The 27,540-nt window shown below is 42.1% G+C and overlaps 1 protein-coding gene across 1 annotated transcript; it reads right to left on the bottom strand.

The window, feature by feature from the left end:
* Positions 1-3,167: 3,167 nt before the first annotated feature.
* On the bottom strand, positions 3,168-27,321 carry LOC109904118 (estrogen receptor beta). Its single transcript, XM_020501263.2, has 8 exons — positions 26,857-27,321; positions 26,524-26,654; positions 26,158-26,274; positions 25,688-26,011; positions 13,714-13,852; positions 10,199-10,332; positions 3,605-3,788; positions 3,168-3,413 (listed from the first exon to the last, which is right to left on the bottom strand). The coding sequence occupies exons 1-8, from the start codon at positions 27,264-27,266 to the stop codon at positions 3,188-3,190; spliced, it is 1,665 nt and encodes a 554-aa protein (XP_020356852.1). The 5' UTR covers positions 27,267-27,321; the 3' UTR covers positions 3,168-3,187.
* Between the last annotated feature and the right edge of the window lie 219 nt (positions 27,322-27,540).

The raw sequence follows: 27,540 nt of genomic DNA, 5'->3' as shown, positions 1-27,540 counted from the left end.
TGAATTTGGCGCCCTGCACTTTCACTGGCTGTTGTCATATCGATCCCGTTAATGGGATTGCAGCCCTAAAAAGTGAAGCAAATACTGGAACAATATTTCTAACATAGAACGTGGGGAATGGTCAGAGGCGATTTACAGAGTAATAATGTCATATGGGTTGTTATTTTGTGATTTCATAAAAAATGTATAAAGGAAATACTGCAAATTGAAAAGCATATACTGTACACTATATGTATGAATTCTCCATCCTTAATGTTGTGTTGGAAATATAACAAATGATTAAAGCATTTTTTTTTTAGATATGAATGTGATTTTAGAAGCCATAAGAGATCATTTGTCTCCTATAAACTTTGCACAGTAAGTAGCCACACCGCGAGTGAGGCCGGAGAGCTTGTCAGCCTGACGGTGCCGCCCCTGTTGACCAGAGTGCATAAAGGTAAAGACATTCAGACCAGAGAGACCAGAGAGGTGTGTAGCTTCAGCTGACGTCCAAGGTGGTTCGAACTCTGAATATCAACACGAGGCAGGGGCGAGAAGCTCACCTCCTGGACATTCACTGATACAGCTGAATAGCTGTCTTTAGTAAAATATCTAGAAAAGCTCATTTAAATTGTACCATCTCATCACCCTTGAGAACCATCGACATGGATGTCTAGCTATCTTCAAATAAGCAGCTTCAGGTGCGAATTGAAAGTAAAATCAACTCTGTAGTTCTGTTCAGGACTATACGACGGGTCATCGGATTCTAGGCGACGGCAGAGTAGAGCAACAGTAGAAGAGATGGGTAAATATCTCCTTTTGCACAATCAGAGCCTTACAAACATGCTGCGGAAGGTCCCAACACCCATCCTAAGAAGGCTTGGTTCTGACATAGATACACGGCGAACAAAGACATTTACACGTAAATACCTTCATGATTTCTTACTCCAAACGGGCGGCGGTTCGTGTGCAAAGTATATGATTACTGTGAGAATAGTTCTAAATGTACCAAAGTGTTATGTCTCTGTTCCTCTCTCTTTCTCTCTCACCCTCTCCATGTCTTTAGTAAAAAAGCCACCATACTGTGTCAGTACGCTAGGGACCTGTTTTACTGTATTAAGAATGTATGATTATCCTGTGTTACCATTTAGTTAGCTAGTAAATAAATACTTAAACCAACTTGTGTGGTACTGAATCATAAGTAAGGCTGGGTTTTTTGCAGATTCAGGATGTTACGACTGTTCAGAATGATGATATGAGGTTATGATTAATACGTTGACTGTTTTATGGATGTGATAGGTAAAGACCATTTAGAGTTTAATTCGGGAGATGGTAATTTTTTAAACAACTGCTCTCGTGCTGCCCCAAATTCCTAATGAGTCAATTGTTACATTATTCATTTAATTGGGTAATAATTAAACATAGTTAGTTGATTAGATAAATGTGACCCATTTCAAGAAACTAGGCATATGTCACAAGTCACAACTTCACAGAAGAGCCATTTTAATGTAGCTGACATTATTATTTGTATCCCACAGCTGTTTGATTCGCTAGTTAGAGCCTAATGTTAGCTAGCTAACATTGAACCTGGATGGTTAGCTCCCAGCATATTAATGCAGGGTAGTAATGACATGATTTGGCACTATGATCATTGTTGTTTAACTAGCTAACGTTAGCTGGCTGACTCGTCAGTTAACGTTATGTGATGTGTGTGATCTTACACCCTGTTTGCCTAGCTAGGTTCATTGTTTACCTAGTTAGCTAGCTACATGCCTTAAGCTAAAGTGTATAACACGCGTTGAATATGTCCGGTGTCCGTAAACGTCTGCAAAAAAGCGTACTGAAATTGTTGCCAGTAGAGCTGGTTAGGCTGCTTTCATGTTATCCATAGGTAAACAAATCATCGGCCAGAGCGTCGAGTGTGCACTCTGAACGCTCGGAGGGCGAAGCGAGATGAGTGGGTCTAAAGCTTAAGAGGGTGTGAACGATACTGAATGGGTGTAGACAAAGAAGAGCTCTTCACTAGATACCAAAACATTCAAAGGCCATTTTCTCAAAAGTGAGTTTACAAGTTCATCAACTTTCAAAGCAGAATTGCTTTCCCATTGTTCCTCAACAATGCAGTGTATGATATACCATTTTGTAGCTCAGAGTCTCTACTTTTATCCACTGTAAAAAACACTATTTCAAATTTTGCTACATAAGACCAAATCTAGGTTCTGAGTCACAAATGACAGTCATCAAATTAATGAAAGTAAACTGGAACTGATCAGCGAACAGTGTAAAACAATTAATTTACACTGATCCATTATTAGTATAAATAGTCAAGTCACTCTGTAATGCTCAGTAGTACAATGGAACATAGAGGACACAATGGTGTGTACAGTTAGATGTATTTTTAATGCTTATTTATGGATGATGAATAGTTTGAAGTCATTTTTACTTAACAATAAACATTGTTTTCCATGATCTGTGCTCATGTCAATATAACTACATTCACATTTTACCACTGCTTTTAATAAGATGTTTGGTTGAAATTCAATTGGGTCTAAAATGTCTTGAAATTACAATCTCTGGATGTGGGTTTTCAATAAATACAAACATGGCTTTGACATTGAACATCAGATAAACAGCACAAGCACCACATCATTACAGGAGGGACAGAGCATGATCAAGATGCATAAGTACACTTACCAACTACATATTTATAAGGAAATCACAAAAAATACATGAATCAAAAACACGTCAATTCACTGTTACAAATCATATTTTTCCATAGATCCCAAAAATCTGAAATGGATAAAACTGTGACATTTATTCCACAATGAAACATTCTGCAGTCTTTCTACGAGTTTCTCTTTGTCAGTCTATTGAGAATTATGTCCACTGTCCCAGAGAGTGGACTTCGGTCAGATCCATCACTTGTCCTAGTGCTAGTCTGGTCTCTCTTTCTGTCCAGTCACCCCTGTGGGGTGCTTTACAGTCTCAGGACGTCTCCACCCATGTCCCACGCTGTATTCTGTCACTTTCCCACTCACTGAGGTATACATCTACCCTCAACTGGCCAGCACCCTGGGTGGATATACATGGAGAAGGAGAACACATCGGATTATGATTCATGGAGTATTGGTAAATATACATTCTACGTCTTCAGTGGCTAACCCAACTTCATGAGTTACTTACTGCTCTCAAGTGTTTGGGATGGTGGCTATAGGGAATGTGGCTGGAACTGGGGGTCCACAGCAGAGGCTGAAGCCTGGGTAGGGGCAGGGGCTTGGGCTGCTGGGAGCATGGTGAGGTCGTGATTATAGGGGTCAAGAGGTGCGGACATACGGCTTCTGTTGCATGTGTTGGTGAGCATTTCCAAGAGCAGGTCGGAGACCTGCACAATATTTTTATTCTTCATGCTGGAGAGGTGGTTTATGCCTTTGCCACTAATGAGACAGTGGAGAGGAGGAGCATGGAAATGTAGTTTTGACAAACAACTAAAAACATACAATTATGCCACTTTGATCCAAAAAAGTGTTGATGAATGTCTAAACAGATAGTAACTAAGTAGACTCTTAAAGAAGGCTCTTTTTGCTGCTAGTGATACATAGCTGTAGCTGGTGTAGCTGTAGTCTACCTGACGTGGCAGATGTCTGAGAGCAACATGAGGAGGTGGGAAAGGCGGGTTGACTGCAGCTGGAAGGACAGGCCTTGTTTGGAGATGGCCCACACCAGGGCATCTGTCACTGAGTCCAACAGAAGCTGCAGCTTCCCCTTGCTCTCCAGATTCCCTGCCATCTCCGGAGAGGTAGAGCATATGTCTACAGGTGGACACAAACATAGACCATATGTAAACTGACTTTTCATTTAGGGGGAATTCCGACCCGAGTTAAGTGTATGTAAATAGAACATAATTCCCTTTTTATGCATGAGTTTTAAAACATGCCAAGAGTAGGCAAAGCTGTCATCAAGGCAAAGGGTGGCTACTTTGAAGAATCTCAAATATACTTTTTTTGTTAATACATGATTCCATATGTGTTATTTCATCATTTTGAGGTCTTTACTATTATTCTACAATGTAGAAAATAGTCAAAATAAAGAAAAACCCTTGAATGAGTAGGTGTGTCCAAACTTTTGACTGGTACTGTATATTTAGCCTTGTTGATTTGATGATGTTTAAGTTGAAATAGTGATGGAATAGCGATGTTCCTGTTGTCTTTGTGCTGACTTGCGGTAACTCTGGTTGTAAATCAGTAGTTGTTAAGTTAACTGTCTAAAACATTAACTTGCTTGGCTATGCTGCTGGAGATAACTGTTTGTATGCAATATTTGGTTTGTGGACTTCAGACAGATGATGCTCAGTTTTGTGATGAAACAAAGGTATGTGTCGAAAAATTTGTGTGGTATGTGTGACTGTTGTCTTTTTGTTGTCACGGCCTTATCGTATATGTGGTGTATGAACGAATGGGTTATAGAGCAAACAGCGCAATTATCACAACATAGGTTGTAATATGTATTTTTTACTGGCTTGGTGTGGCTTCCTCAGTGATTTTACCCACACACCGCTACTGACCGTCAGATTTGTGACCCGTTTCAGGAAACTAGGCATATTTCGCGGGGCTCTACTTCACCGGAGAACCATTTGAACACAATGTTTTAAATCAAATATTTATTGGCAGAAGTGCCTTCTGGAACATGTGAACTTTCATTTGCCTTAATAACAAATGTGTATGCCATTGTTAAATTACGAGCCTAGTTGGTTTAGCCACAGAAAAAGACAGATAATGAGTGGGCTGAACATGAGATGAGTTCAGATTGGTCTGCCATATAGCATGCTTCTGTCTATTTGAGCTGGTTAGTATGTGTAGGTAGTCCTGTCTAACACAGCTTTTTTTTTATAAACTCAGCAAAAAAGGAAATGTCCCTTTTTCAGGACCCTGTCTTTCAAAGATAATTCCTAATAACTTCACAGATCTTCATTGTAAAGGGCTTAAACACTGTTTCACATGCTTGCTCAATGAACCATAAACAACTAATGAACATACACCTGTGGAACGGTCGTTAAGACACTAACAGCTTACAGACAGTAGGCAATTAAGGTCACAGTTATGAAAACTGAGGACGCTAAAGAGGCCTCTCTACTGACTCTGAAAAACACCAAAAGAAAGATGCCCAGGGTCCCTGTTTCTTCGTTGTGAATGTGCCTTAGGCATGCTACAAGGAGGCATGAGGACTGCAGCTGTGGTCCGTACTGTGAGACGCCTAAGACAGCGCTACAGGGAGACAGGATGGACAGCTGATCGCCCTCACAGTGGCAGACCACGTGTAACAACACCTGCACAGGATCAGTACATCCGAACATCGCACCTGCAGGACAGGTACAGGATGGCAACAACAACTGCCCGAGTTACACCAGGAACGCAAAATCCCTCCATCAGTGCTCAGACTATCCGCAAAGGCTGACAGAGGCTGGACTGAGGGCTTGCACGTCTGTTGTAGGCAGATCCTCACCAGACCACATCGGCAACAACGTCACCTATGGGCACAAACTCACCATCGCTGAACCAGACAGTACTGGCAAAAAGTGCTCTTCATTGACAAGTCGCGGTTTTGCTCGGATCAACCCTTAAAGAGATTGGTGGGGCTAAATCTTAAGAGGGTTTGAATGATGCTGAATGTGTGTAGACAAAAAAGCTCTCTCCAATAGGTTTACCAAAACATTCAATGGCCATTTTCTCAAAAGTGAGTTTTTACACGTTTATCAACTTTCAAAGCAGAATTTCCCATTGTTCAAACCCACTTTCCCATTGTTCTTCAACTGTAGTGTATGACATACAATTGTACAGCTGAGTCTCTACTTTTATCCAATGTAAAAAAAACTTTTCAAATGTTGCTACATAAGACCGATTTGAGCCGGTCGGTCACATATACTCACATAAAGTACATTTATAACTGTCACAGATTTTAGTGTTCGTTTCCTTACATTTTGATTAATTCCATTGCATCGTTACCGTCCTTTCCTGTCACCTTTGTGTGGTTGTTCCTTAGGATCGCTAGCGATAGTGGATCATATTAGGCTAACGTAGTACAAGTTGTGCAGTAATTTAAAGTTGTTGCTACCATCTCTTATGACCGAAAAGAGCTTCTGGACTTCAAAATAGTGATTACTCATCTCTTTTAATGAGTCCGAAACAAAGGATATACTGCTTTACGGAGCCCAGCCCCAAATCCCTGTCATTTATGTGAAGAAAAGGCGGAGATACAGAGAGAGAAGGTCCTGGTGGCTTGTGAAGAATCTTAGGCTAGTCAGTAAATTGCCACTACCATCAGTTCTATTGGCTAAAGTGTAATCACCGGAAAACAAACTATGATCTACGGTCGAAACTATCCTACCAACTGGACATTAAAAACCGTAATATCTTATGTTTCACCGAGTCGTGGCTTAAACCTATATTCATTACATTCAAATATCGAAATTTGGACCGCTAGGACCGCAATTTCTTGTCCTGGAATCCCGCTTAACAGAGAGGTGGAAGCCTGCTTGACAGGTACGGTAAGCTGCTAGCCATCAAGCTAACGAAGTCTTGCAATCGAACTCTTTGTCTGGAGAAATAAATGTTCAAGCACTGTAGAAGCTATATCTACTGCGCTTTGTTTCAGGACAAACCGGATCACTCCAATGCGGCAATGGTCTTCTTGCCAAGAATTATAGGCTTAAGGTGGCTTCCTTGATCATGCAGGTCTCCAGCCTATGTAAGAAACTGGGGAAAACACAGAGTGGAATGTTTAAATTTTCTATGCCGGTGGCTGGACGGCATTCACGCTTATTGGATGCATCTCCGGCCTTGTCGTTTGTCGTTATCCGACTTGCCGGTGTTGCGCGGAGCTCCCCGTCTGATAGCAGAGTCGAAGGAGCCTGGCAAGAGGAGCAAGGCAATCAACGATGATTGCATTACACGAGCCATGGAAGCCGAAGACTGCGGACTCCCGTAAAGCAGTCTACACTCCCAACAAGAGAAGATACAAACAACAACGCTGGGGGTATCTGCGGCCGCAGTGCCTAATACTACGATTTCGAAGTCAATGTTGGCAATCTTCCGTCCCTCGTCTGGATCGTTCAGGGATTCTCCATCTGTCAAATGCCTGCACCAAGTGCCGGGAGCAACGGCCTCAAGTTATCCTGCCTCTCGCCTGTCCATAAAGGGTTGTTCTAATTCTGTGAAGCATGGGAGTGGGCGGATTTCCTCATCCTTCTCGCCAGCCGTGATTTTGAGCAGCTCCATGGTAATAAATATGACTGTTGCTGGTGCAAAAACAATGTCCAACAAATAATGGCCAATATGCCCCATCTGGGGGCTCTTCTACGCACGACGCAACACGGTGTGCCGGGATGCAGGCCTTGGCTGTGGTGTGTAGCCAATATACCACAAACCCCTGAGTTGCCTTATTGCTATTGAGGCTGGTTGTCAGCGTAGTTAGAGTGTTAAATATTGGTGCTTTGTCGTGCCCGTGGTGTACAATCTGATGTACCACGCCTCTCAGCAGTCAGTGTTCAGGGCTCGAGCGACCCAGTTTATTATTCTATATAAGCTATTTACACTACCTTTTATATTCTTGATCCTAATGATATAGGCCTAGGTGTAAAACAGCTGAGCTGATAGATCCTGGAATAAAAACAAAAAGTGTGTGGGTTGTTCTGGATTGTCAGTACTGCGTGTATTCCTGGCTATCGTGCCATGGCTGTGTCAGGGTCGATTGTAAGTTAAACTTAAGTATGACTTTATGGCTAGTGTGATGCCTAAAACTCACTTTTACTGTCAGTCATTAGCGTTAGAATCTGTTCCTTTTTCCTTCATCCTTTTTTTGTCGGAATAAAACAGGATATAATGAGGACCACATGAAATATGTCTTGTATGTAATGGACATAAAGAACTGGGTATAATAGTAATACATTTTTATCTGGCTAAAAGAGAAAGAATATAATATATTTTGTTTACAGGAAACTCACTCTATTATTTTGTGCTGCTTTACAGGAAACTCACTCTAGTATTTATGATAGTTTATGTGTCGGGGGCTAGGGTCAGTCTGTTATATCTGGAGTGTTTCTCCTGTCTTATCCGGTGTCCTGTGTGAATTTAAGTATGCTCTCTCTAATTCTCTCTCTTTCTCGCTCTCTCTTTTTCTCTTTCTTCCTTTCTCTCGGAGGACCTTAGCCCTAGGACCATGCATCAGGACTACCTTGCCTGATGACTCCTTGCTGTCCCCAGTCCACCTGCGGCTATGGAACCCTGACCTGTTCACCGGACGTGCTACCTTGTCCCAGACCTGCTGTTTTCAACTCTCTAGAGACAGCAAGAGTGGTAGAGATACTCTAAATGATCGGCTATGAAAAGTCAACTGACATTTACTCCTGAGGTGCTGACCTGTTGCACCCTCGACAACCACTGTGATTATTATTATTTGACTCTGCTGGTCATCTATGAATATTTGAACATCTTGGCCATGTTCTGTTATAATCTCCACCTGGCACAGCCAGAAGAGGACTGGCCACCCCTCAAAGCCTGGATCCTCTCTAGGTTTCTTCCTAGGTTCCAGCCTAGGAAGTTTTTCCTAGCCACCGTGCTTCTACACCTGCATTGCTTGCTGTTTTAGCTATTAGGCTGGGTTTCTGTACAGCACTTTGTCAGCTGATGTAAGAAGGGCTTTATAAATACATTTGATTGATTGATTGATTCACTCTACAAATATAGATGAGGTTCGGTGGGAAAAGAACTGGGAGGGAGGAAAATATTTTTGTCATGGGCAAAGAAACTCAAAAGGGGTAATAATACTAATTAATAGCAATGTTGATCCGATTGTGAAAACTGTGCAAACAGTTCCTCAAGGAAGATGGATTATTTTAAATATGCTATTGGACCAAAAACAGATCTGGCTAATTGATCTATATGGGCCAAATAATGATGATCAACACCTCTTTCAAAATATACACTACCATTCAAAAGTTTGGGGCCACATAGAAATGTCCTTGTTTTTGAAGGAAAAGCACAGTTTTTGTCCATTAATATAACATATAATTGATCGTAAATACAGTGTAGACATTGTTATTGTTGTAAATGACTATTGTAGCTGGAAACGGCAGATTTTTTATGGAATATGTCCAATGTCACGTTGTGTTAGCTAATCCAAGTTTATGATTTTAAAAGGCCAATTGATCGTTAGAAAACCCTTTTGCAATTATGTTAGTACAGCTGAAAACTGTAGTCCTGATTAAAGAAGCAATAAAACTGTCCATCTTTAGACTAGTTGAGTATCTGGAGCATCAGCATTTGTGGGTTAGATTACAGGCTCAAAATGGTTCACCTTCCAACAGGACAACTACCCTAAACACACAGCCAAGACAACACAGGAGTGGCTTCGGGAGAATTCTCTGAATGCCCTTGAGTGGCCCAGCCAGAGCCCGAACTTTCAAATGAAAGCAAGGTTTGATCATTTTGTCATCCTTGGCCCTGCAACACTGTCACAGAGAGGTTCACCCTGAAGGACAGATGAATGGACATAATTTACAGGTAAAGTTAAGCCTAAATACTTTGCAATTTGCGGGTTAGTCTACTGTTGAATGAACATGAAACATGAAAATAGACAACATCCCTTTGATGCATTTGATTTATCAAGCTAGAATTTTGTTTTGATGACACTTTTAATCTTTTGAACTGCATTTTTCAGTCATTTTGATTGTTGATATTGACATTTTGTTAGAACTTAATTATGTGTGTGCATAATAATATTTCACATAATGTTATTATTATTATTATTATCATGTGTGTATGTGCATGATGCATGCGGTTCATTGGAGGAATTGTATATCCATTCTGAAAGGCTAAGGAGTTTGCATTGCAAACTACTCGGATTAAATGTGTGCTTGTATTGGTATTTTAATGCTACCTATTGGTTATACATTTTATCGGATGATATGAAATATGCCACCATCGGAGGCTATTGCTTGTGTATCTACAGTGGTACTGTATTTACTGTATTTACATTAAGTGAACATTTTTGTCAATTTCGGTTAATAGCCTATGTCACTGGATGTTGGAGCTATCTGCTGTATGGTGAACTTGGGCTTCATCAAGGTTTATTTGTGAGTAAATCTGGCTTTGATAATAGCCAGTGCCTACCCAGCCTCCGATCTTACCACATGTCACTGTACAGAAGTACTGATTATTTGACTTACTGGAGTTGAGGAGGATCATGACTTTCAGACAGACATACTCCTCTCTCTGGAGGTTCAGCTCTCGAAACCTAGTGGTGGCTGCCAGTAGCATGTCAAATGTAATCATGATTCCCTCCACACAGTTCCCCTCTTCCCTACAAGCACACAGTCACACATAGAGTGAAGGAGACATATTATATAACACACACTCACAGACATGTACACTTGTGTAACAGTTCAGACATGTAAACTCAAAGATTGGCAAATAGATATAGCAGCACATGTGCACACCTACTATACTCAAACGCCATGCACATCCTTAGACAAGTATTACAGACACTCACATATAGACACACACTCACATATAGACAGGCCAATGGGCCTGCCGAGAATTAAGGCGCTTGGCAGTGCAGAGATATTCTAAATTCTTATGATTGGTCCACACCAAAAACTGATGTTCCGCCCCTTCCAGCCAGTGCCTCCACTCCAATGCAATCTTGACCGCCAGAAGTTCCCGATGTCCTACGTCATATTTTCTCTCAGCGGGGTTGAGACAATGGGACAGGAAGGCACAGGGATGCAGCTTTGGGTCCTGGGCAGACCGCTGGGACAGGACGGCCCCCACTCCAATGTCAGAAGCGTTGACCTCAACCACAAACTGACAGACGGATCCGGATGGATGAGGATGGGGGTGATAGTAAACTGACGCTTGAGGTCCAAAAATGCCCTGTCAACAGGAGACCATGTGAACAACACCTTAGGAGAAGTGAGTGCAGAGAGGGGAGCCGCCAGGATGCTGTAGCCTGAATGAAGCGGCGGTAGAAATGTTCAAATCCCAAGAAACGCTGCAGCTGCACTCTGGATGTGGGTTGGGGCCAATCCACCGCCAGTCTCACCTTTTCAGGAACCATCTGAACACTCCCTTCAGCGATGATGTATCCCAGAAAAGAGATAGTGGAGTGGTGGAATTTGCACTTCTCAGCTTTCACAAAAAACTGGTTCTCTAGAAGGCTTTGAAGGACTTGACGGACTTGACGGACATGGAGGACGTGTTCTTGAGCAGAACAGGAGAAAACAAGGATGTCGTTGAGATAGACAAACAGAGATCATCATGTCACAGAGCACATCATTGACCTGGGCCTGGAACACTGCTGGAGCGTTGGTGAGTTCAAACGGCATGACCAGGTGCTCATTGTGTCCACTAGCTGTGTTGAAGGCCGTCTTCCACTCTTCTCCTTTGTGTATCCGAACTAGATGGTAGGCATTCAGAAGGTCCAACTTGGAAAAGATGGTTGTCCCCTGGAGAGGTTCAAAAGCCGAGGAGAGGAGTGGTATAGGGTAGCGATTCTTCACTGTGATGTCATTGAGGCCCCGGGAGTCGATACATGGACGCATGGTCTTGTCCTCTTTTCCCACAAAGAAAAACCCTGCGCCGATAGGGGAAGCAAAAGTATGAATGCTCACAGCAGCCAGAAAGTCCTAAATGTACTCCTCCATGGCCTTGGTCTCAGGGCCAGACAGGGAATATAGTCACCCACGAGGCGGTGTTGTGCCCGGGAGGAAATCAATAGCGCAATCGTAGGAACGATGCGGAGGGAGGAGCGCAAGCCTTGCTGATGAACACCTCCAGGAGGTCCTGGTATTCTGCTGGAACGAGATATCCGAGGCTTTACCAGAGACCGCAGGAGGACATCCTGGGGCAGGCTAAGCCGCCTGAAGGCAATGTGAGTGGCAGAACGGGCTCCAACCCAGGATTGAACCAGTGGTCCAGTCAATAACGGAGTTGTGCCTCTGGAGCCATGAGAATCACAAAACAACAGGAACATGGGGAGATTCAATGAGAAGAAGCTGTGTGGACTCACTGTGATTGCCCGACACACACAGGTTAATGTGCATCGTACTATGAGGGACCCTGCCTATGGTACGTCCGTCCAGTGCTCTGGCGTCCATGGGAACAGAGAGGAGTTGTGTGGAGATACCCAGCTCTGATACCAGAGTAGCGTCCATAAAACTCAGCTCCAGGGTCAATGAGCACTCAGAGATTTAGATGGGTCACCCCACAGCAGGATAACATGAAAGAGAGTACGAGTAATGGGAGTTAGAAAACTCCCAGTATGACCCACCATAGTACTCTTACCTAGCTCTGCCCCGTTTCGTAGGCACAGTAAAAAATTAGTCACTTGTGCCCAATGATTCCCGAGGGGACTCGAGTGCCTTTGGATCCTCTCGGAAACGCAGGCGTCGGGGACTTCTGGGGTTCTTCGGGGGCGAGCAAGTAGCCGTGGATGAACGAGTAGAGACGAAAACAGGCCTCTTCTCAAAAGTACAATATGTAAACATCATGTGCATATTATGGAAACTCTTCAAGTTAAAATGTTTTTGTTATAATGTCGTCATTTAACTTTTAATAACATAACAAAATGACTTTCATATTCCATCTATCGTTATTACCACCATTTTGGCTGATGGAATATATTGTCCCAAAATCCATTTATTGCATGTTACTGTTTTGAGTAAGATTCTCCATAGGGCCCATTCACACATTCCAATCCTCCATACTGAGAGAACAAAGGATTTTGTCTGCTGCCTTAATGAAAGTAAAGTCACGACACAAGTGGTACACACACATATAGACAAGTGGTACACACACACACTCACATATAGACAAGTAATACCCCTACTCACATATAGACAATTAGTACACACACTCACATATAGACAAGCGGTACACACACACTCACATATAGACAAGTGGTACGAAAGGTAAGAGGATTTATTGGCCTTGGGGAGAATGTTCTCATCCCTGAGACTAAGATACAGTGTAATGTATGTGGGAGTATGCATCATTTTTTTGTAAACATTTTATTTCACCTTTATTTAACTAGGCAAGTCAGTTAAGAACAAATTCATATTTACAATGACGGTCTACACTGGCCAAACCCGGACGACGCTGGGCCAATTGTGCGCCAGTTGTGATACAGCCTGGATCAAATACGCACACTCCCACATCCATTACATTGTATCTTAGTCTCAGGGACGAGATCATTCTCCTCAGGGCCAATAAATCCTCTTACCTTCCGGACTGATCAGATTCACCCAACACCAGAACTACAACTAAATAAACAACGTTCAATGCTTAACAAACCCCAATGTTATAGTTTTTTGGGCTACAACACAAACATATAATTCTGACAAACAAAGTGGGACATGTGTGATTTAGAGCCATAAACCTTTTGTGTACTGACAATTCAAAAGATGATTTGTCAGCAGGTTTGTCAGATTTGTCAGAGGTTGATATGGCCAAAATTTAAAGTCAAACTTAACTAGAGAACATAAAAAAACAAATCAATAAGGAAAGTAAAAATACAAGGACTGTATGTTTGAAGGAAACATTAAAATCGGTATTATTGTATTTTCAGTTCATAGATTTATGGGATGTCAACCTCTCAGCAATTTAAAGGGCGAAGATACTGTAAGCAACATCATTCTCATCTTATTCTTACTGGAGCATAGAAGTGAAATTCAGGAATTTGTACCTGTTGAGCTTTAGGTCTGCTGAGAAGATGAGTTTCCCAGGGTGGTCGACAGACCTCCACATCAGACCAAGCATCAGCACGTCCAACCAGCAACTCTCCAACAGGTGCATCTGGTACGTCAGACTCAGCTCTACAAAGCCTATAGTACACACATGCACAGATGAAAAGAAAGTGGAGGGAGTTAGTGCTCATTGTATTCTGAAGGGAGAAAAATGGGGGAGGGTCATGCTTTTTCAATTTCAGTCAAGGGGAGGGATTCGTATTTTTTAATCTAGTCCAGGGGAGGGTCATGTAATCGACGAAATTTCAATGTTCTTCACTATTTTTGAATGAGTTGCTTATTATGATATATATATATACAGTACCAGTCAAAAGTTTGGACACACCTACTCATTCAAGTTTTTATTTATTTATTTAGACTATTTTCTGCATTGTAGAATAATAGTGAAGACCTCAACGTTATGAAATAACACACATGGAATCATGTAGTAACCAAAAAAGTGTTAAACAAATCAAATATATATTTTATATTAGAGATGCTTCAAAGTAGCCACCCTTTGCCTTGATGACAGTTTTGTAAACTCGTCATTCTCTCAACCAGCTTCACCTGGAATGCTTTTCCAACAGTCTTGAAAGAGTTCCCACATATACTGAGCACTTGTTGGCTGCTTTGCCTTCACTCTGTGGTCCAACTCATCCCAAACCATCTCAGTTGGGTTGATTTCGGGTGATTGTGGAGTCCAGGTCATCTGATGCAGCACTCCATCAAACACCTTTGGGATGAATTGGAACGCCGATTGCGAGCCAGGCCTAATCGCACAACATCAGTGCCTGACCTCACTAATGTTTGGGAGGTCGGGCACTGATGTGGAGGCAAGTCCCCGCAGCAATGTTCTAACATCTAGTGGAAAGACCTCCCAGAAAATAGGAGGCTGTTATTGCAGCAAAGGGGGGACCAACTCCATATTAAACGCCCATGATCTTGGAACGAGATGTTCGATGAGCAGGTGTCCACATTTTTGGTCATGTAGTGTAGCTTATTATCTCCAAGCCATTTGCTAATGTTAGTAAGCTTTGTGCTAAATATGCTCTCCAACGGTTTTACTTTTATGAGACACCGGAAGTGTAGAGTCATCCTCTTAAAGGAAAAGTCAGCAAGAACAAGCATCTTTCATATTGTTTATGTAAAGTAAAAACAGTAAGACGCCCAAGCACGCTCCCCTGTGGTAGATTTTTTTTTTACCCTGGCTATATGATTGTATGTATTGGTTGCTATAATGTAATACATATTTGGTTCATGACATGTTTAATAATTTGTTCCCTTTGTGCTCACAAGTGGATGATGTTTCAGTGTGTGTGTGTGTGTGTGTGTGTGTGTGTGAATGCCCAGAAATAGCCTCTGAGAACTTTATCAGCAGCAGGTGTCTTGTTACACATTCTCTTTTTCACCCAAACCTCATCCCTTGTGCTGAGGATGAATCATGTCCTAGCATAAAAGGTGCTCGGGGACAGCCCCCTGGCGCAGCTTCTGAACTACAGTTAATTTACTAATTGACTTGAGTCATTGATGGTCATTTCCATTACAAATCATTAACCTCTTGCTCCCTACCTGACAAGTAGGACTTTACCCAGCCTAGAGGGATACTACTTACCCAGCCTAGAGTTATAACTTTAGCCTGTTTCATGTCCCTGGGAAAGATGCCTTGTTCAAGAGAGAGATTAACTATATGTGTAAAAGAAGGGGCAATTTGCTCAGCAGAATCTCTAAGAAAACATGCAGGAATATTATCCAGACCTGTGGCTGTGGAGCATGTAAAGTCTGCTAGCAAGCTTGCTAACCAGCCTGCTGGCAACAGAAAAAAAGAGTTGGATTCATTGGCAAATCTGCCTTTTCATATACCATCTCCCCTCTGATGTTCAGTCCAACACTTTAGTTTGTTTTTTGTAGTACTACTACAGCCTAGATCCTTAAATGATTTCCAAAGCTTTTCAGGATCATTTTTGTTCTCAATTATTTTATCGGCAAAGTAACCCCTCTTAGCTTCCTCCATCCTGCTCTGTGCTTCATTTCTGTGACGTTTATATAGGAGAACATCACCTTATTCCTTGCTTTGATAGATTCTAGATTCTAATGACTAAACCAGGGGATAGATCTTTGCTCTACTCTGACCCCTCCAATGGGAGCCATCACATTCACCACCTCAAACAATCTACATTTAAAGGCATCACAGGCACTGTGACCAGAGGTGACCAGTCAATTTTACCCACTTACTCCCTAAACATTTCAACACAGTATTTTTTTGTCTTCTGATTCTAACAGTTTTGTGACACTAAAATATATCTTTGAAAACTCCCTTGTGCAAAATGTAATACAATGATTACGGATTCCATAGACTATTACTCTACTCTGCGATATTTTAGATTTATCAGACACCAATATTAAGTCAATCGTACTTTGCACGGTTTCACATATCCTGGTGGGATCTTTATCATTTGGGTCCGAGCAAATTATCTACAGAAGTGCATAAATACATTGTGGGTTGGGCTATCCTTTTTGCAGACATCAGTATTGAAAACCCCAAACAAAATTATTTCTCCAGGGAACCATTACAGTTTGACAACACAATTCCAAGACCTTCATAGAATGCATTCTGATTGGGCGGACTGTAACACACCCCTAACAAAAATCGTCTTGGTTTTGGGAAGGCAGATATCCAGCCAGACAATCTCCAGATCATTAAATCCGATCTGATGTTATAAGCAATGTTCTAAACAAAGGCACATATCTCATCACCGTTCCAATCCTTCCTGACAGAATAATTGTCCATCTCAATTTCACAAACAGATTAATCCAACCATGTCTCTGTAAAACATAAGACACCCACCTCTGATTTGCGAACCAACAGGCGCATCTCATCAATCTTCAGTAGTAAGCTTCGGACATTTAATTGCACAAAATGTAAACCTTTCTTCCCAAAGGCCTTGCTGAATTCTCGATCCACTTGTCACTCGCCTCCCTGTGCACTATGGAGCACCCCTCCCCATGTTCACGCATTGCCAGCTCACCTTCCACTGCCCGGTGGTCCACACTACCGCACCCCCAGTCTATCGCCCCTGCGCCGTTGTGGAGCCCCCTTCCTTTGGTGCACTCTCCATCCTACAGTGGTTCGTCCTATAAAAGTTCCAGCATACTGCGGCACAGCTTGCATGGTGCCGCAGAATTCTATGGCACATTATTTAGTGCCATAGTACTTTATTTTAGCCCAGTACTGTAACCTGCTCCCGACCGTGACGGTCGGGAGTAGGTTACAGTACTGGGCTATTTATCTAAAGGATCCCCATGCTGTGTGGGCACGCGGGAAACCGGCGTTCTTATTACAGTATCTTTGCCCTTTAAATTGCTGAGAGGTTGACATCCCATAAATCTATGAGCTATCTGAAAATACAAAAATATTAATATTGTTTGCTTCAAACATAAAGTCCTTGTATTTTTACATTCCTTATTGATTCGTTTTTTTTAAGGTTCTTGAGTTAAGTTTGACTTGATTTTGGCCATATCAAACTCTGACTGCTTGTCACCGCCGTTAAAAAAAGAGGACCAAGGTGCGGCGTGGTGAGCATACATTTTCACTTTATTTGGAAAATTACACCGAACGAAACAATAAACACTACAAACCGTGACGCTAAAGGCAATGTGCCCTAAACAAAGTCAACTTCCCACAAAGACAGGTGGAAAAAGGGCTACCTAAGTAGGGTTCTCAATCAGAGACAACGATAGACAGCTGTCCCTGATTGAGAACCCTACCCGGCCAAAACATAGAAATACAAATAATAGAATATAGAATACCCACCCCAACTCACACCTTGACCAAACCAGAGACATAAACAGGTTCTCTAAGGTCAGGGCGTGACACTGCTGCCAAAGCACCTTTGAATTGTCAGTACACAAAAGGTTTATGGCTCTAAATCACACATGTCCCACTTTGTTTGTTAGAATTATATATTTGTGTTGTAGCCCAAAAAACTATAACATTGGGGTTTGTTAAGCATTGAAAGTTGTTTATTTAGTTGTAGTTCTGGTGTTGGGTGAATCTGATCAGTCCGGAAGGTAAGAGGATTTATTGGCCTTGAGGAGAAGGAACTCGTCCCTGAGACTAAGATACAATGTAATGGATGTGGGAGTGTGCGTATTTGATCCAGGCTGTATCACAACCGGCACACAATTGGCCCAACGTCGTCCGGGTTTGGCCAGTGTAGGCCGTCATTGTAAATATGAATTTGGTCTTAACTGACTTGCCTAGTTAAAGGTTACACTAAGAACATAACATTTCTACACCCTAATTGTAGTCTAACCAATAGCCAAACGGAGATTCAGTGAAAATAAAAATCTAATTGATTTATCAAGATCAGTCCCCATGCTTGTCTCAGAGCAGCATGAAATGGTGCTAAAATAGTTGTAGGCTATTGCTTCAAATCCGATTGCTTCTAACTTCAATATGCTCTAAATAAATAAGACCTACACCACTTTTACCAGCACATTACTCAACACTAGTGAGACTCATGTTGCCTGGCAGAGTTCCTCTGTCCAGTGTCTGTGTTTTTTTGCCCAGCTTAATCTTTATTTTTATTGGTCAGTCTGAGATATGGCTTTTTCATTGCAACTCTGCCTAGAAGGCTAGCATCCCGAAGTCGTCTCTTCACTGTTGATGTTGAGACTGGTGTTTTGCTGGTACTATTTAATGAAGCTGCCAGTTGATGACTTGTGAGGCGTCTGTTTCTCAAACTAGACATTCTGATGTACTTGTCCTCTTGCTCAGTTGTGCACCAGGGCCTCCAACTCCTTTCTATTCTGGTTAGAGTTAGTTTGTGCTGTTCTGTGAGGGGAGAATTACACAGCGTTGTACGTTTATCTTCAGTTTATTGGCAATTTCTTTGCATAGCCTTCATTTCTCAGAATAAGAATAGACTGATGAGTTTCAGAAGAAAGTATTTTTTTCTGACCATTTTGAGCCTGTAATCGAACCCACAAATGTTGATGCTCCAGATACTCAACTAGTCTAAAGATTGCCAGTTTTATTGCTTCTTTAATCAGGAGTGATGGTTGCTTATAATGGGCCTCTGTACGTCTATGTAGATATTCCATTAAAAAAATCAGTTTCCAGCTACAATAGTAATTTACAATAGTAATGTACAACATTAACAATGTCTACACTGTATTTTTGATCAATTTGATGTTATTTTAAATAACAAAAAAATTGCTTTTCTTTCAAAAACAAGGACATTTCTTAGTGACCCCAAACATTTGAATGGTAGTGTATATTGTTCTGCTAATAACATGGTTAATAATATATCTGTGAGAATATCCAAGGGACCTTTATATCATTCAAAATGAATAGTATTCACTTTGTTTAAAAAATAACAATATTCTGGAGATTTTGTTTTCAAATAATGTAAAACTTGTGAGAAAAGGTCATTCTTGAACATGGGGTGAGACATTGTTACTAATTTGTAAATAAAGCCAGTTTGTTATTATTTATTTCTGTTTTTAGAGGGAAAGAAATCAAAAACCTACAGTGTCTTAGACCATTGCGCCACTCAGGCACTTTACAATGTGACCGGTCAGGAGTGGGCTACAGTACTACAGTAAGAGCAAAATAAAAGAATAAAAACCTTAGTGTAACAACAGTTTTAGTAAGTAATACTGAAGTCCTGCAGAATTATCAGTTTAAATTTAGGTTTATCCTGTCTAGGACATACATCCCGCTAGGGGAACGTTTGGCCGGAAATTGCCTGATATGTCATTATTAAAAGTAGGGGGGTAGCCTTAATAGGTTATGTCACCCATTCATTGTAAGTTAGAGACACAGTAGGACCCAAAAGCATAATCAGTGCTTTAACTTCCCCTTGCGCTGGTCTGGAGCAATGAAGTAGTGATACGGGGTACCGTACTAAACCACAAATTACTTCTAAATCCTGCAGCATAATAGCAAAACTTTTAGTGGAGCAACCACTGTAGGTGAGTTCTCTGGTCCCACTCCACCTTCGATGATCACATATCCCCACGGGTGCGACAGCAAAGGTACGTTTCATTGACCCCATGCCCAAAGCTAGTATCGCTGCATTTTAGATTAATCAACTGCACGCATTCCCAAATATTTTTCCAGTGATGTTTAAAACAAAGTTTTTAAAAAAGTGCTGCCACCAATGCCGAATTTGGGGATGCCATCTTATGTCTTTCGGTACAAACCATTACGCAACGTAACAAACGTTCAATTGAACTAAACTCACCCCGCCTATAGACGATTTAGTGTGGTCTTTTTAAACGCCGTGGAACTGGCTTCGAGGTTCAGAGTTGAGGTTGAGTGCTATAGGCTACGAAGTGAATGCTTGGAGAAGCAGGGAGCAAAGTTTTATTTCTAAGATAGCTGCTGGGACGTTGTAAATAAATCTAGGCTGCATTACACTTTATTAACAACAAGAGGGCTTTGTGAAGGAGCCTATTTCTTGCTGTTTAAGAAATAAGAAATAAGAGGTAGGCCTACATGTTTGACAGACGGAATTAGGGGATAGGCTGCTATATCAATATCAATTCCTTCACCCACCACCAGGCACTTTTTAACTAAATAGTCTACCTCAGTGTCAGTGAAGGGCTGTTAAAACCAAGACTCAAATTGATGGGTATGAGAGGGTATGCTAGGTTTTATTAAAGAAAATGGCAAAGAGCACAGGCCTACTCCTTGTTAGCTGATCAGTGTCCCTTCCACGGGACGGTTGAGCTAATGTAGGCTAATGCGATTAGCATGAGGTTGTAAGTAATAAGAACATTTCCCAGGACATAGACATATCTGATATTTGCAGAAAGCTTATATTCTTGTTAACCTCTCTGCACACGAAACCCGCTAGCGGGCTGAAATTCCACAACATACGGTGATCGCTAGTCATATTAAACATTCATGAAAATACAAGTGTCTCACATGTATCGAAAGCCTAGAATCTTGCTAATCCAACTGCATCAGATTTTTAAAAGGATTTACTGCGCAAGAATACGATGCAATTATCTGAGCATAGAGCCCCATAAAAAAACAACCATTTTAACCAGCACAGGTGTAACATATTCACAAACTGCATTAAACACAAAACATTTTGTGAAACACTTGTGTCGTGAATTTCGTCTCATTCCATTTTCGACGACACATTCCAGGTAAATAACCCACACAGAACGTGACTTTTCCAGTCATGTTAGTGCACCAATGATTTGCCCGCTGTTTCGTTGATTGACTGTCTTTTAACCCAATGACCACTGATCGTCTTGAAATCTAGCTGGGTAGATAGTCAATGAGCTGAGCTAAACGCCAATACGCCATGTTTATGTGTGGCAAGACCAACCCATGTAGTAAGCTCCAGTGTAAAGTGAGTCATTCGCTATTGAAGTTTCATACCGGAAGGAGAAACATTACACACTGCATTGTTTGCTAAATGCTCAGATTCAGCTGTTTATATATCAATCATTATGGCGACTAAGTCAGGGAAAGCTAAATCTAAGTCTAGATATACAGATGTACACACAATTTTAGAATAAAGGGGAGGGGAGGGTAGGCCCACACAACAATGGCCAAAGTGAAATGGAGACAGTAGATACAACTGGTCTGTTGTAATATAATAAAGACATTAGATCTAGCTGGTTTGTCATAATATAATAGAGACAGTAGATCTAGCTGAAATGTCATAATATAAAAGAGACAGTAGATCTAGCAGGTCATAATAATGTATTCAACCTTATGTTCCCTGTACTCTCTATATATATATGTTTATTAAAGCTGTTGATACAGGGCTCATATGTGAAACTATTCTAACTGAACATTTTCTTTCACAGTGACACTGACTCCGAATGGGAGTCTTATCCGGTGTCCTGTGTGAATTTAAGTATGCTCTCTCTAATTCTCTCTTTCTCTCTCTCGGAGGACCTGAGCCCTAGGACCATGCGTTAGGACTACCTGGCATGATGACTCCTTCCTGTCCCCAGTCCACCTGGCCTTGCCGCTGTTCCAGTTTCAACTATTCTGCCTGCGGCTATGGAACCCTAAACTGTTCATTTTTACTCTTGAGGTGCTGTCCTGTTGCACCCTCTACAACCACTGTGATCTCCATCTGGCACAGCCAGAAGAGGACTGGCCACCCCTCATAGCCTGGTTCCTCTCTAGGTTTCTTCCTAGGTTTTTGCCTTTCTAGGGTGTTTTTCCTAGCCACCATGCTTCTACACCTGCATTGCTTGCTGTTTGGGGTTTTAGGCTGGGGCTATATAAATAGATTTGATTTGATAGAGGACTGAGGGTCTTCCAAATATTGAAAGTGTGTAAATAGTTACCCATGTTATTTTGTAAATGTATATATATATATTTTTTTCATATATTTTTTAATCAATAATTCTTTTTTTTCCCATTTATTTTTTAAAGTTTATTTTTCTCCCAAATTTTTTTTTGGGGGGGTGTGTGTTTTAATCCCATTTTGATATTTTGTATATAGTTATTTGTTTCAAAATGTATACCTTCACCAATTTGGCCACTTGGGTACATTTGGGCTACTTGTGTGGGACACCTGGGTGACTTCATGATAAATGTCATGTAGCACAATCATTCTGAAACTTTGCACAAGTACTGTTGCCCTCTTATATTTTTCACTGAAATTGTCCCCATCATCCTATCTGAATGTTTGTTCTATCTTGTTCATTTTAAAGATGATGATACAAAAAAAAAAAGTATGTTTTTTTCATTGTTTTATCTAAACCAGATCTATTGTGTTATATTCTCCTACATTCAATTCACATTTACACAAACATCAGAGTGTTTTCTTTCAAATGGTACCAAGAATATGCATATCCTTGGTTCTGTGCCTGAGCTACAGGCTGTTAGATTTGGGTATGTCTTCAGGCGGAAATGACAAGTAGGGGGGAGCTCTAAGAGGTTTCTAACTGCACTGTCCAATTTACAGTAGCTATTACAGTGAGATAATATCATGCTATTGTTTGAGGAGAGTGCACAATTTTGAACATGAAAAGTTATTAATAAACAAATTAGGCACATTTGGGCAGTCCTGATACAACATTTGTAACAGAAATATAATGATTCATTGTATCAGTCTAAAACTTTGCACATACACTGCTGCCATCTAGTGGCCAAAATCTAAATTGCACCCGGGCTGGAATAATACATTATTGTCACGACCTAACCATAGAGAGCCTTTTTATTCTCTATTTTGGTTAGGTTGGGATGTGACTAGGGTGGGTGTTTTATTTCTATGTTGGCCTGGTATGGTTCCCAATCAGAGGCAGCTGTTTATCGTTGTCTCTGATTGGGGATCATATTTAGGCAGTCATTTCCTCACTGGGTTTTGTGGGATCTTGTTTTCGTGTTGATGCCTGTGAGCTCTACAGAACGTCACGTTTCGTTGCTCTTTATTGTTTTTGTGAGTTTCAATTAATTAAACATGTGGAACTCTACATACGCTGCGCCTTGGTCCAAGTATGATTACCACGACGATCATGACAATTATGGCCTTTCACTTGCATTTCAAAGATGATGGTACAAAAAAATAAAACAGAACGATTGTTTTTTCCTTTGTGTTATCTGTAACCAGATCTATTGTGTTATATTCTCCTACATTCCTTTCACATTTCTAAAAACTTCAAATTGTTTCCTTTCAAATGGTACCATGAATATGCATATCCTTGCTTCAGGGCCTGGGTTACAGGCAGTTGGATTTGGATATGTCATTTTAGGCGAAAATGGAAAAAAGGGGTGGATCCTTAGAGTTTTAATATTTTGAAGAAAGTTAAACAGATCTGATTATATAAAGTGATCTATAACATTGCTTTGATCCGCAATGCTTTATGCTAGAAACAAGCTGTAAAACACCCGGGAAAGACTTGACTCTGATGCACTTGGGGATATCATTGTTTTGTTTCTTTGACATTCAGGGAGGTAATCTAATTATGTCACTATCAAATGATTAAGCTATTCACTGTACAATAGAAGATATTTAAACACAGATAGCATTTAGGGAAACACTTGTGACCTCTCATTGGGTTAAGCCACGGTAGAAGAGACGCCAGCAGTTAAAGCTTTTATTTCTGCATCGGCAGGCCTACTCTGTCTGTGGTTGAAAGGTAGGCCTAACTTTTGAAAGTACCATGCTCAGATTCCTAATGACTTCCTAGCCACGTGCTTCTACATCTGCATTGCTTGCTGTTTGGGGTTTTAGGCTGGGTTTCTGTATAGCACTTTGTGACATCGGCTGATGTAAAAAGGGTTTTATAAATACATTTGATTGATTTGATTCTCAGATTTCATTATATTTAAACAGGGACAGTTTCGTTGAAAACAAGACACTCATTTGGCATTGGAGAAATATGATAAGATGAACACATAGGCCTATCTCTCTGTCCATTCTTAGCCTGTAATTTCGGTCATTTGAGTGGTATTAAAAATGTATTAAACTAATATGTAAAATTACATAGAATTACATATAATTTTAATAAAAGGACTTTTTTTTCTCGGACCTGCAAATACGATGATTGATTCATGCAATGCTTTTGCGATGAAGGAGATATTTCTATCCCTACTTTTGTCCATAGTGGTCTGCGAACCAACAACCTTCTGGCTCGCAGCCCTGTGTGCTATCAAAATTCCAGCGTTGCCATGTAATGCTTACAGGACAAAGGCTCTGGTCTGTCCAAGAAGTGAGGGTAAACGGTAGACATGTTCTCTGCTATCCACTTTGTTTTAAGAATTATTTTGGGTATATGGGAGGGTCACTTGTTTGTTTTTTGAAGTGTTCAGGGAGGATTTAGGTAAAATATATTTTGCTGAAGGGAGGGCCATCCATTTTCATTTCAGAGAGTTTCGATTTTCTCCATGTAACCCTTAATATAAATAACGTTCACTCCCTAAGGGCCCCTACATTTAAAGGGACTAATAAAGGACAGATGAAATGCATAGTAAAGCCCTGACAGACTAGGAACACCCTAAAGCGCACAACAGTCTTAGCTGGACAAGTACTGAAAGATGGATATTGGAACAAAGCCAAATGCTGAGGCACCTTCATAAATTAAACTGCAGTGCTCTCTGGAACAAATCCACAATGCACAGCTAGTCTGTAGAGTTTTTGTCCTTCTTTATAACTGACAATACAAGCAATTTTTCACATATCCTTATTTCACCAAACCCCCAAAGCCCCATTTCAGACAAAAGAGTGGGTGAACTCAGACACATCTCCCCTGAGAGGGCACCTGCTGGGCTCACTTCTTTAACCCTGAGTGAGGGGGGAACAATGCCCTGCAGCAGGGTGGAGAGGAGAGGAGAGGAGAGGAGAGGAGAGGAGAGGAGAGGAGAGGAGAGGAGAGGAGAGGAGAGGAGAGGAGAGGAGAGGAGAGGAGAGGAGAGGAGAGGAGAGGAGAGGAGAGGAGAGGAGAGGAGAGGAGAGGAGAGGAGAGGAGAGGAGAGGAGAGGAGAGGAGAGGAGAGGAGAGGAGAGGAGAGGAGAGGAGAGGAGGAGTAACCCCTTCATAGCCTGTGTGATTTCCTGTCCCTCGGGACTACACAGCCATATGGCTGGCTGCAGTACGTGGGCTAATGAGAAGGCTAAGGGCCAACTACTACAGTACTGATCACAGTTAGTAGATATAGAAGTAGGGTAGGGTGTGAAGGGTCTACAGCTAACCAGGTAGTCTTTCTTTCTTTAGACATACCTACCTTATCTCACATATAAACTCGGGGCATCAACCAAACCTTGAACATGTGCTGCACGCAAGCTGACACACACACACACACACACACACACACACACACACACACACACACACACACACACACACACACACACACACACACACACACACACACACACACACACACACACACACACACACACACACACACACACACACACACACACACACACACACAAAACAGGTGTCTCACCAGGGATCTTTTTGGCCCAGCTGATCATGAGGAACAGCTCCTTGTTGGCCAGTTTGGTGAGTGACATCATCATGCTGGCTTCAGTGAAGGGCCTCTTTAGGTCCTCCATCAGGTAGACCTCTGGCGGCTCCGCATCCATGATGCAGGATATCAGCTGTTCAGGGGTCAGGGATGAGTGGTGCACCTCCAGCAGGGGGAGGGAGCCCCCCTCCAGATTCCACTGGGCCCTGGCACCGACCCCCACCAGCCCGCCTGGTGCCCCCCACCCCTGAGGCACACGCCTGTGCCTCGCCCCCATGTAACTGTAGTGCTCCGGACTCATCCCTGAACAACAGCACAGACAAACAACTGATGGATTTCACTCCTACAGATACTTCTACAAGCTCACAGGCTCACATGTTTGACTACATGAGGTTGGGTTTCACAACCCAGCTAGTGAGAGAGAGTAGATAAGGACGATGGCTGCCTACCACACTTCTTCATGCCCACTTCATAACACTTGCGTAGGCGGCAGGACCGGCACATTTTACGGAGGTTCTTGTCGATAGTGCACTGGTTAGTCCCTGGACAAACGTAGTCCTTGTGCCCTAGAAAAGATAGAGCTAGACATTGGGAGATATTACATGAATTGTATACATCACATCTGATCGACCTACAATAAACCATATTACTACATAATAGACTGCAGATAATCCTTGGAGACCTATAGTACAGTAGGTAAAAACAGGATATAATGAAGTCTCAGCAGAGATCAGACCCTACAGTGGACACCATGACCCCAGTTCCCAGGGCAGAGACACTGTAATGACACCACACAGCTCCCTTGGTGGTCCTACCTTGGATGTTCCTCTTGAAGAAGGCCTTGCAGCCCTCACAAGACTGCACGCTGTAATGGTAACCCAAAGCGTAGTCATTACATACGGCACAGAATTTTTTCCCCGGCAGCTTGGTAGGGTGGAGGAGAGAGCTATGAGAAGGAACATCAATCACACTGTTTAACACACAAACTACAAAATAGGTTGCCTATGTTTTGCTAAGAGGCTGTCTCCTTTTGTTTACCCATCTGAGATGTTACAGGAGACAAGCAAAGGTCAGATAAGACAGGTGTAAAGATTGAAAGATACAAACGGAGGGTGTGTCACTGTCAGATGCTGGAAGACCGTAGCTACCTGCTAGGGGTGAGGTTGAGGTTGTGGGGTTTAGGCTCTTCAAAGGGGGCGGGGTAGTTGGGATTGCTGTACAGCAAGGGGTGGGGACAGTGCTGGGTCAGCGGGGGCATGTTGTGCTGGCCGTGGTCATTGGGGGGCCAGAAGAGGTGGGGACTGAGTGGGGGACACAGAGAGGGGCTGTCGGAGATGGTTGGTCTGCTGTAGCCCAGCGTAGAGTGGTTGTAGAAGGCTACAGGGCTGTAATCATGGCTGCTGCCTGTGTGGGAAGAGGGGATGCAGAGGCTGGAGCTCTCCATGCCACTGAGGGGGCTGTAAATGGTTGGCAGGAGTCCAGGGGCCTTGTTGGAGCCCACCTTCTGGACCTGGAGCAGGGGAGAATTGTCAGTCCCACTCCCAGGAAAACAGGCCATGATGGGGCGAACATTGGGCTGAAGTTGTGGCTGCTGCTGCTGATGTCTATTGCATAGCTCACTGGGCCCGGTCAGAGAGAAGTCCATCTGCAGTATGGAGGGAGGGGTGGAGAGTGGGATAGAGAGCAGGATAGAGAAAGTGGATATGGAGTCACACTCATACCACATAGATATTCTAAAGTGCACACCAAGTCACTCAACGATAATGTTATCTTCACTCATTTTCCTCAACAAAAACAGACTAATCAGTTCCCTCTGTTTTTTTATTTGTTCC

The sequence above is a fragment of the Oncorhynchus kisutch genome, linkage group LG14, assembly GCF_002021735.2.
Source record: "Oncorhynchus kisutch isolate 150728-3 linkage group LG14, Okis_V2, whole genome shotgun sequence".
Lineage (NCBI taxonomy): Eukaryota > Metazoa > Chordata > Actinopteri > Salmoniformes > Salmonidae > Oncorhynchus > Oncorhynchus kisutch.
This window is presented reverse-complemented; position numbering and strand designations above follow the sequence as displayed.